Source organism: Neomonachus schauinslandi, chromosome 5 (assembly GCF_002201575.2).
Source record: "Neomonachus schauinslandi chromosome 5, ASM220157v2, whole genome shotgun sequence".
Lineage (NCBI taxonomy): Eukaryota > Metazoa > Chordata > Mammalia > Carnivora > Phocidae > Neomonachus > Neomonachus schauinslandi.
In genome coordinates this window covers 100,319,748-100,330,417 of record NC_058407.1, presented here as the reverse complement: position 1 = coordinate 100,330,417, position 10,670 = coordinate 100,319,748, and the positions used below count along the sequence as shown (strand labels likewise).

At 54.2% G+C, this 10,670-nt stretch overlaps 1 protein-coding gene across 2 annotated transcripts in view; it reads right to left on the bottom strand.

Moving 5' to 3' along the window:
- Positions 1-10,670, bottom strand: part of IQSEC3 (IQ motif and Sec7 domain ArfGEF 3) — a 102,275-nt gene that overhangs the window by 32,132 nt on the left and 59,473 nt on the right. The window contains exons 4-5 of one of the 2 annotated variants that reach the window (XM_021690660.2): positions 4,658-5,784; positions 2,647-2,808 (exon numbers count right to left, since the gene is read on the bottom strand). In XM_021690660.2, the coding sequence (XP_021546335.1) occupies positions 2,647-2,808; positions 4,658-5,784 (1,289 nt within the window). Of the gene's footprint in view, positions 1-2,646; positions 2,809-4,657; positions 5,785-10,670 lie in introns of those variants that run through there. The other variant, XM_021690661.2, reaches the window with a different exon arrangement.

Here is a 10,670-nt window from a genome sequence, read left to right as displayed (position 1 = left end):
CCCCCCCCCCCCCCCCCCCGGAACGCCAGCGTCCAGCTCCCCTGTGAGTGCCTGCCCCTTCCCGGCTCTCCATCTCCTGCTGGCAGCCCACGGGAGACAAGCCAGGCAGGAGGCCACGCAGACTTGGGTGAAGAGGGCTCCTTTCTGTGGAGGAGAAACAAGAGGAGCCCCTTCTGTTCCGTGCAGAGGCTAGGTGTGCTGGGGCCTCGGCGCCCAGGGCCTGCACGCCGCGCAATAAACCACAAGGGGTCCAGGCGCCCATGGGGTAGATGGGGGCTCAGCTCTGCACTCCACTCTCCTGACACCCCAAGGCCTGAGGGAGGTTCCTTGGCCCCTTGTCTCGCTTTCCACACTCCTCCGCTCACCCGGGTCAGTAAATTCCCCTGAGGCCACGAGCCACGCCTACTCCTCCCTGCCCCCATCCCGCATTGGCACCCATGCCCAGCGCAGCGCCGTTCCCAGCCCAGAGCAGGCACTCCATGTTTGTGGAAGGAATGGTGAGCTCACTGCTCTGGAGCGCGCGCGCTGCTCCGGGATGCCCCGGTGGCATGACAAAGCATGGCCTTGATGTTTAGGGCAAACTGCACCATCCCAGTGTGCTACAGAGACACCGAGGAATGGGTAAGATGATAGATTCACAGGAGTTGAAGGGACCCTGGAGATGGCACAGCCCTACCCTCTCGCTTTCCAAGTGAGGAAACTGAGGCCTGGAGGAGGCCTCCCAGCACCAGACGAGCAGAGCCAGGGTTCCGAGCGGGCCCTCTCAGGCACAGCTCTCTCTTGCCAGCACGCTGCCCCTCATCCCTAGCCTGCTCCCCGCCTCAGCTGCCAGCCCGGTCCCCAGCCAGCGCCCCTCCCTGTCTCAGCCCACACACTCAGTCTCCCCGGGGAGGACGGCAGTTAGTTTGCATCGTGCTGCTCGGCACTGGCACCACCGGGCTGGCGGCAAGCCCTGTGTTCCCAGCGCGCCAGGTCCCTGCGGGCCTAGCGGGTCAGAAGTTCAGGGCCAGGCCACACGGGGACTGGGGAGGGCAGAAGAGACGATAGTCAGTCAGGGCCTGTGAGTGAAGCAGGCAGCCCCCAGAGCAGAGAGACAAGGCAGGGTCCCCCAGGGGCGCAGGGAGCCGGGGAGCTGGGGAGAAGGAAGTGAGGAGGCACAGCGCCCCCACTCACCCTCCTACGGAGACGGAGACGGAGGAGTAGAACGGGGACAAAAGCAAACGAAAAGGCCAGAGAGATGAGCCAGATGGAGGGAAGTCGGGGTGCAGAAGGAGATAGAGAAAGCTTGATCTTTCTCCTCTTTCTATCATTTCCTCAGGGCATCCTCTTAGGGCACCCTACCCGGCAGGGGTGGTGCTGAGGAGAAAGGGGAGGCCGAGGGAGAGGGAGAAGAAAGGAGGGGGAAGGAAGCACACTTATCAGTTCACTTTCCTCTGTGAGGCACTCAGAGCATCTTAAGCACTAGTTTGGGGAGGGGGGTCCTGATTGTCCAAAAGGGGGGAACTGGGTTCTGTCAACTAAGGGGCATTTCAAGGTCCCTCAGATGCGTCCAAGCCCCCCTGCTCTTCTGACTCAGTTAGACAACTGCTTGTGAATTTAGGAACGTGACAGGGATTCCAGAGGACCACTGGTCTACCCCTCATAATCCAGCCCCTGCAGTCCACAGGCGTGGAAGCGCAGGCCCCAAGGGCAGAGACTTGTCCAAAGACACAGCACCAAGACTGCTGCGTAAACAGAAGCCAGGTCTCTGAGCACCCACTCCAGGCACGTGACAACCTTGCCAGTCAGGCTGCATGAGTCCCATGCTCCCAAACTCTTGGGCAGGAGCCCCCTGCCCCCCTATAGCAGGCCCTTGCTGCCCCAAGAGCAAGTACGAAAGGGAGAGGTTCTCTCAGAATGCCCAAGAAACACTTTTGCTGACCTCCCAAGAAGAAAGTGGAGAGAGAGGTGGGGCGGCCTTCAAGAAGGGGGTTTGGAGCAGACTTCATGGGGCCTCACCCTCTCTCTGCCAGGGGAGAGGTGGCTCCAAGGCCCCAAGGATGCCCCCCTGTGCCCGGCGGCTCGAGGCTGGTGAGTGAAGAGGGGGTCACCTGCCCACGCCTCCACACGAACAGAGCTGAGCGCTGGCGAAGGCAGGCCCCTCATCCTGCCCCCATCTGTTGATCTTGGTGGTAAATGTATCTTTAGGGAATCATAGTATTTTCTTGCTCTAAAAACCCTCAGTCTAACTCCTTTTTTCTGACTCATGTTTGCCTCCACCAATATGAAACTGAGCCCATGTGGGGCGCAAGCCAGCCTGTGGGGGCTCAGGGGCTGGGCAGATGGCAGCAACAGGGTGGGCTGAGGTCCTGTTCACCAGGCAGAGATGGCCCCAGTGCAGACATAGTCCTCTTCTTTTCCAGGCTCACTCTCTTGCCCCAGAGGGTAAGCAGGGAGGGAGGCCTTTTGTCTCCTTTGACCATTTCTATACCCCCGGTGCCTTCAATGGGATCCTGCCCAGAGTGCGCTCAGTAAATGTCTGCAGGACTTAGGAGGGGGAAACAGAGGCTGGTCAAGATACAGTGATGGGCCAAGACTTCAGGGGTCCTGCTCCCTTCCCTGTGTCCTATGGGACCCTGGGCCGTGGGTGGGGAGAGGGGCACTCACTCCAGCACGTCGCGGTTGAACTGCTTCTTGCTGTTGCCCAGGAACTCCCCGATCATCTGCCGGCTGAGACCCTTGCGCTGGAGCAGGAAGTGGGCCACTCCAATGGGGGTGTCAGGGATGAAGCCTCGAGAGATCAGGAACTGGATGCCTTTGTCTGGGTTTCTAGGGGTGGGAGCGGAGGTGGGGAGGAGTAGAGAGTGAGCCACAGCTATCCATGACTTCTTTCTTCCCTTTCTTCCAGCCCATGGAACCCATAGAAGTGCCTGGAAGTTTCTGGGAAGAATGCCTCCGAAATGCCAGGATTCCTTCCACTGCAGACGGGCTCCCCATGCCAAGCGCTTCTCCCAGGAGCCTCATCTTCCTGAACAACCCCCACCCCAACACATACATAGGAGTGAAGATAGCATGGGGAAGGAAGGAGTTGGGGGAGGTCTGAATTCCAGAGCAGGTGGAGAGGTTCCTTTCTGTCTTCCCTGAGGGCCGTGAGGCCTGCCATGAAGGCCCTTCCTCCCTGTCTGTATTCTGTTGTCTATACACAGCACCCACCCTGGAATTGGGAGGGAGGATGAGACTGGGGAGCAGCGGTGAGCTCTCCTACCACACTGTCCATAGTGGACTCAAGATTCCTGTTCTCCACCATTTACTCTCTCACGCTTGCATCTCTACGTTTGGGTGTGGGTGTGGGTGCTGTGTCTTTAGGCAAATGTGTTCACAGTATGGCCTGCAAATCCATGCTGTTCCCTGAACTGTATCTTACTGGTTCAGGAGAAGCTAAGTACTAAGCTATGAAATAGAGGGCAAACATTTAGAACTTTTTATATCACTTTGACATTTTCAGGATAACCAAGCATGTGATTGTTTTTCTAGCAATTCATTTTTATTGCATTTCACAAAAGTATCAGCCCACAACCTATCGGGTAAAAACCCAAAGTGGTCCTTCGCTACAGAGAGTTTGAGCACCACTGTCTTGAGGGATCCTACTATCTGCGTGAGTTTTGAGTTGCAACTCACCTTCCTTGTGTGAGCCTGCTGCTTTTCTGTAAAATGGCATAATAAGGCCATCTCTAGATATTGTTAGGAAGTTTGCAGATGTTTTATGTAAGGTGAGCCGAGAACAGTAGCTATCAGCCCCTGGAATATAAGCTTGAGATCAGGGCATGTGCCCTATTCATCTTTGTGGTCAACGCGCCTGGCATTTAATAAATAACAGTTGAGTGAATAAATGAACGGACACGTGGGTGGGAGAGATGTTCAATTTTCTGGCTCAGGGCTCTGAAGGGAGGGGTGAATGGAGGGTGGAGATGAGATTTCCATGGGAGGGGCGTGCGTATCCTGCTGGCCCCCAGTTGTCTACATTCTAGCTGCAAGGACAGTTCTGGCTGGGGCTCTGGCTGGGGGACTCTGAACTCCAGCACTTGTTTGTTTTTCTGCTTTCATTCTCCTGTTCTCTTTCTGCGCCACCTAGGCTTCCTTGTCTCGCCCTTTTATCCCCATCCCTCTCCTGCCTTTTACCTGTATTCCTTATGCTCGGTCTCTTCTTTCTCCCCCACCCAGACCCTCCCTTGCCTTTCCTCATTTTCTCCTTGCTCTCTCTCCTTGACATCATCCCATAGAGATGATGCTGTTTCCCTAACTTCGTGTCCTCCCTGGATGATTTCTGCTCAGTCCGCATACGACCTGTACTGTCTTTTACTTAATATTGCATTTTCTTTTCGATTCTCTCGCTTTTCAAGCCCTAGCTTCGTCTTAAGCAGGAATAGCGGTGAAAGCATGGGCTTGATGTGTTGTGTTGTCCCTAATCCTGAACATAAATTTGTCACAATTAAAAATAAAATGTGCATCCCTACACCGCATCTGGAGGAGCAGGTGCGGCACCAATGTCACCCTGGAGGGCGCTGGGATGATGTGGGAAATTAGCCGGCCCCCTGCTCCCCTGTAATCGCTGCGCCCCGCCCCCTTCCCACCGATCTTCCCAGGACTGCCCGGAGCTTCGCAGCCAGTGCTTACTCACATGTTGAACAGGTTGAGGCCGATGCGGTAGAGCCGTTTGCGCAGAGTGTCGGTGGACAGCGTGGGCGACTTGCAGCTGGCCGGGTTCTCGCAGTGGTAACGCGGCAGGCTCAGGATCACGGCCTGCAGGGCCTCCTTGGAGGCTGAGGCCGACACTTCCGAGCCCGACTTGGCGGACTTGGTGGACGTGCTGCTGCTGCTCAGCTGCTCTGAGTTGTCCCCCGCCTCGGCCTCAGCCTCGGTGCCTTGCCCCACCTCCCCGGTCTCCTCCGCCGCCGCGGCCCCCTCCGCCCCCTCCGCCCCCTCCGCCACCGCCGCGGCGGCCCCAGGCGAGTGGGCGCTCAAGGCCCCGCTGGCTCCGGCCTCTGCGCCCGTGTTCTCGGCGGGCGCGTCCCCCCGAGCAGGGCTTGCGGCAGCCGAGGGCTCCTGCGCGGGGGCCTCGCCCTGCTCGGCTTTGCCCGCCGCGGGCTCGGCCGGGGCCTGGGCGGTCTGCGCGCCCAGACAGTTGGCCACCGACAGAGCCGCGGCGGAGGACACGGAGATGTTCTGGTTGGCGATCTGCACGGTGACGTCCCGGAAAGCCATCATGAGGGTGCTGCTGTGGCCCTGGGGCAGGCCGGCGGCCTCGGCGACCGCTTCCCCAGGCGCGGGACGAGCACTGTCGAGCTCCCGCATCTCGGCCTCCAGGCCCGGTGGTCCCGCGCCCGCGTGCAGGGCCTGGTGGAGCTGGTAAGCGCCGCTCTCCTGCAGGGAGCACATGGTCTTGAGGCTCCAGGTGCTGAGGGCGTCGTCGATGGACTTGGCCAGGGACTGCACCTGCTCGGTGAAGGAGTCCTCCAGCTCGGTGAGCGTGCCCGCGAAGGCGGGCGGCAGGGAGGGCGAGCGCACCAGCGGCAGCCCCATGAGGCCGTAGCCCTCCATGAGCGCCTTCTCGGCCGCCAGGCTCTCGGCCATGGGCGCCCGGACTTTGCGCAGGGAGATCCGCCGCGGCAGGCGGCTCTCCAAGAGCGAGTTGCGGATCTTCTCAAAGTTCTTGCTGAGCTGGTACTGGCGGAAGGCGGTTTGGATGGTGCAAGCTGCGCGCCGGGACACGAGGTGGCCCCCGTACTTGTGTTCTAGCATTTCAATCTGCGACAAGAACAGAGAGGAGGAAGAGCGCAGTGAGGCCTGGGGCGGGGGTCACCAGCTAAGCTTTGTCAGGGCCCAGGAATACACAGCTGGGGGGTACTGAAGGGCCAAAGTCTGAAACTCTAGCATGTCACGGCCTGAGATACCAGATCCTTGTCAAGACTCTTAGAGGTGTAGGATGTAGGACTGGCTTTGGTGGGAAAGGGGTCAGGGTGGTGCATTTGGTGGTCAGATACTGCTGCTGCGGTGGTTATTTTAAAACGTTCATATCAGAGAGCTGTATGGAAGTACTTACGAGTGAAATACCCAGTATCTAGAATTTGTATTAAAATACTCCATCAAAAAAAAGTGGAACTGTAGATGAAATAATATTAACAAAAATTGTTGGAACTGGGTGGTGGTTATCTGGAAGTTTACTACACTCTTCTTTCTACTTGTGTGTACATTTAAAATAATAACAAATTAAAAATTAAACAGAAGTGCTACCAAAAAAATTACTGCTACTCCTGTTCACCTTTCTTCCTCATCACTGCATTGCAGAAATTCCTGACCCTGGGATCATCAAAAGGGTTGGGATTGGGGTTTGATCAACAACGTGTTCCCGGTACCCAGCCCAAGGGCTGGCTCGTAGTAGATGCTCAGTAAATGTGAATTTAGGGGTGCCTGAGTGGCTCAGTCGTTAAGTGTCTGCCTTCGGCTCAGGTCATGATCCCTGGATCCTGGGATCGAGCCCCACATTGGGCTCCCTGCTCCGCGGGAAGCCTGCTTCTCCCTCTCCCTTGGCCCCTGCTTGTGTTTCCTCTCTCGCTGTGTCTCTGTCAAATAAATAAATAAAATCTTAAAAAAAAATAAATGTGAATTTAATAAAAAGATGGATGGAGGACAGAAGAGTGGGTGGGCGGGTGTTTCAAGAGTGGGAATCCCTCCAGGCTACCACGCTCCATAATTTGGGCCACCTCTGTTCTCAACAATGGGAGCTGTACAATCAGGGCAGGGCTTGGTGGGGCTGGTGGGGGCGTGCTACCTCATGTGGGCAGTGTCAACCCAGGAAAACTTGTGAGAAGGGGCCGGTGTGTCTTCAAGGCCCTTAGTCACCTCCTCCCAGCTCTGTCCTCCTGCTATGGTCGTTTCTCCCCCTCACGTGGCGATGCTCTCACTCTTTCTCCCTTATCAAAACCTCATAGGAAAGGACCAGAGAGACTTTCCCCCTGAGATGGGAGTGACAAATAACGTTTACCCATGTTGGCTCACTGGCCACGGCAGCTGGAGTGACTGCCTCTCACAAGCTCAGCGATCCCCTTGGTTTCTTCCCTGTGGGTGCCCGCCACCCCCGGACTAGCAGGGGCACCCTTCTAGCCCAGGAAACCTCACAGACACAACCCCAACACCCAGGGACGATCCTGGGTAAAACAGGATAACCTCAATCCTATCTTTAGCTCTTCTATCTCACTATTCAGGGTCCTTCCCATCCCCAAACCTAGTGGCCTTATGCTGTCTGTCTTCCCCAGTCCGGCTGTCCTCTCTGAAGATAGCTGGGAAACTTAATCTTATTAAGGTTTGAGTGGCCAATAAGGCATCCTGTACCATACCAAGTGTATCAGTTATCTACTGGTGCATAACAAATTACCACAAGCTTAGCCACTTAAAACAACACCCACTTATGTTCTCATAGCTCTGTAGGTCAGTCTGGGCACTGCTCCACTGGCTTCTCTGCTTAGGATCTCACCTGGAGGAAATCAAGGTGTCAGCTGACACCACAATCTCACACAAGGTTCAGCATCCTCCTTCAAGCTCATTGTTGTTGGAAGAGTTCCGTTTCTTGAGATTCTAAGGCTGAGGCCCTCAGTTACAACCGCCTGCCCTTCTCTGCCACATGGTAGCTTGGCCCTTTGAGGCCAACAGGACTCTGAGGCTTCACCTTCTTTTAAAGGGTTTACCTGATTAGGTCAAGCAACCCAAGGTGATTTTCCTTCGGATTCACTCAAGGTCAACTGAGTAGTAACCTAATCAGAGGAGTGATACCCTATTAGGCCCTCTAGTCCATGGCACTTCCCACAGAAGGGGATTATACAGGATGTGCACACCAGGGGGCCGGAATCTGGGGCCATCAGAATTCTGCCTCCCATACCTACGGGGTTTTATCATGTACCCAGGATCTCCAGAGAAACACAGATATTTCTGATATCTCAGGCATTTTGTTGTTGCTTTCACAGAAATCAGGTCAGAGGGGAGAGACCACTGTAGCTCAGTGTCCCCACAGAACTCTGGCAGGCTCCCTGAGGTCTGGAATGGGGATTGGCCTTGACTAGGCAGGAGAGCCCTCCAAGAGGAAGTGTACGGAGTGAGGGGAGCTGACGACTTAACTGCCTCCTTCCGTCAATTTCTGTGTCCCTGTGACCCCTCCTTGAGTACCAGGAGAAATGGACACCAAGCAGAAATTCATATTTCTTTCTTACCTGGTGGGAAACCTTAGGCCCAAGAGCATTCTCTTCAGGTTATGAGATGCTATTGGCAACAGAGGGAAGATATGAAATCCTATTGCCTGAAATGTTTCCAGAATGGGAAAGATGTCCACCCCCCTGGCACGGTATCGCTCTACCTGGAGGCAGAAGGCTGGCTGAGCTAAGCCTAGGAGACTTCTACCATCAGTGTCCCAATATGACCCAAGCAGAGAAGAAAACTGTATTTTAAATATCTTGAATCTCTTCCATCAAATCCTCCGCTAGATTGTAAGCCCCATGAAGGCAGGGACTTTGCCATGTTCACTTCTTTATCCCCAATGCTTAGAGAGCGCCCAGCACACAGTAGGCCTTCAATGAATATTTACTGAATACATTAAAGAATTAATTGCAAAGTTATCTTTGAGACTCTCAAAAACCTCCCTTACCTAATCCATAACATTCTTCTCCTGGAACTGATGCATTTCACTTGCATTTCCAAACTCTACAGTGTCACTGGCCCCTTTCCACCTGCCTACAGACCCTCAGAGATCTCCTCAGGCTAAAACATAACTCCTCTTGACTTCCCCACTCTGGAGCACTAACCCAATCTCTTTCTTTCTATTTTCCACCAAACCTCTTGGAAGACTAGTCTACACCCTCTGCCTCCTTCCATGAAAAAATGCCGAATTGCTGACCCAGCCCTGTATGCCCTGACTCCCCAGGCTCTGCCTCCTGCTCACACCAGTCTTCTAAAATGACTCTCAGGAAGGTCACCAGAGACCTTTAATCATGAAACCTGATGGTCCAGCCTCCACCATCCTTCTCCCTCTTTTCCACAGCTCTTGGTATTTTTATCATCTTGAAACTCTGTCCTCAGCTCTCATGACCCAGTCTACCTTGGTTTGCTTGCTTCCATACAGCTCTTTAATCCTATATTCTGACCACAAAACCCCTAAGCATGCCAGTTACAAGTCCCATGCAGACCATCTTCCACTCTGCGGACACATTTGAATTATTTTCCTATGCACTTCCGGGCATTCCGTTACTTCTATGTTGGACGTCATTTCAGTAGCCTCTGGTAACTGATAATTAACAGCTAATTAAGAGGGAAGCTACAGTTGTCCTGCAGGCTAGTGTTTTCTCGCCTCTTGAGTGAGAACCTTGTCCCTTATCATAACTTCACTCTACTTTAAGGGACTGATGAACAAGCCTTAGGGGAGATACTCAGGCCCAGATCTGCTTCTTCCCTGCTGGTTGACCTTGGGCAAGTTTCCTAATATCTCTGACTCTCGGCTTTCTTATCTGTTAAATGAAACTAATCCTGCTCACTCTGTAGCTTGTTATGAGAACTGAATGGTTTCATATGGCACTTGGCACATAACAGGTATACAGTAAGTGGTAGTTATTGGATGATAACAATGATGATTATGTGAATGACTCTCAAATTTCCATTCCCAGGCTTGATCCTAGACTTGCGTTTCCAACAGCCCATGGATCCCTCTGTTCACCTCTACAAAGCCACTGTCTTTCCCCACCTCCCTAAACCAGTTCTCAATGACCTCTTTATTTGCCCACAGAGCCGTGGCTGCTATGCTCTCCAGGCTGGGAAACTTGCATTTGTCCGTGGGTTCTCCTACATCCCAGCCTCGGCATTTGTCGGCCTCAAAGCCTTTATTCCACGTACCTCCACCCCTATTACCTTTTACATCATCCTGACCAGACCGTTGCCATGTGGGGCTGTCTTTGGCCCCCCACTTGGACCACTCTGGCAGCCTCCCCACTGCCTCCCTGCTTTCTCACACCTACCATCCACCCTACATTACCCTGATCAAGGCTCTTGAAGAGCAGATGTGAACACAGGCCTTCCGTTGCTTGAGAGCATCGCCCAAAATAAGTATAAATATTTCCTGCTGGCCTTCCGACCCTGAGCAATCTGGCCTCAGCCTCCCTCCCATCTTCTACTACTACACCAAGCCTGTGTATACACTGGCTCGACTCCTGCTCTTCCCCCAGCCCACCCTAGGCTTTCCTGCCCTGAGTATTTGCTCAGCCTTGTCCCTCAGCCTGCGATGTTCTCCTTTCTTCAAGACCTGCCTCAAATGTGCTTCCTCCGTGAAGCCTTCTCAGTCCCCCAACCAGACTGGGAGCTCCCGGTTTCAGGTGCCCATGGAGAATGTGGTTTCTTACTTCTCTTTGACACTCAATTCTCTCCGCTAATCTTTGTGATACCTATCTAACCTATCCTTCCTTCTCTCCACCCCACCAACCCCGACTCCAGCAGGGCATACGTTATTCGAGGCCTCTGATCCCTGCCCAGCACCTAGCACAGAGCCTGGCAAGGAACAACTGCTCACTCTGGTATTTGAATTCAGTTGTTGGATCTTCTCCATTTGTTCCAGTGCATTTAACACAACCGTCTCCCATCTATTCCAGCCTTGTGCCTAC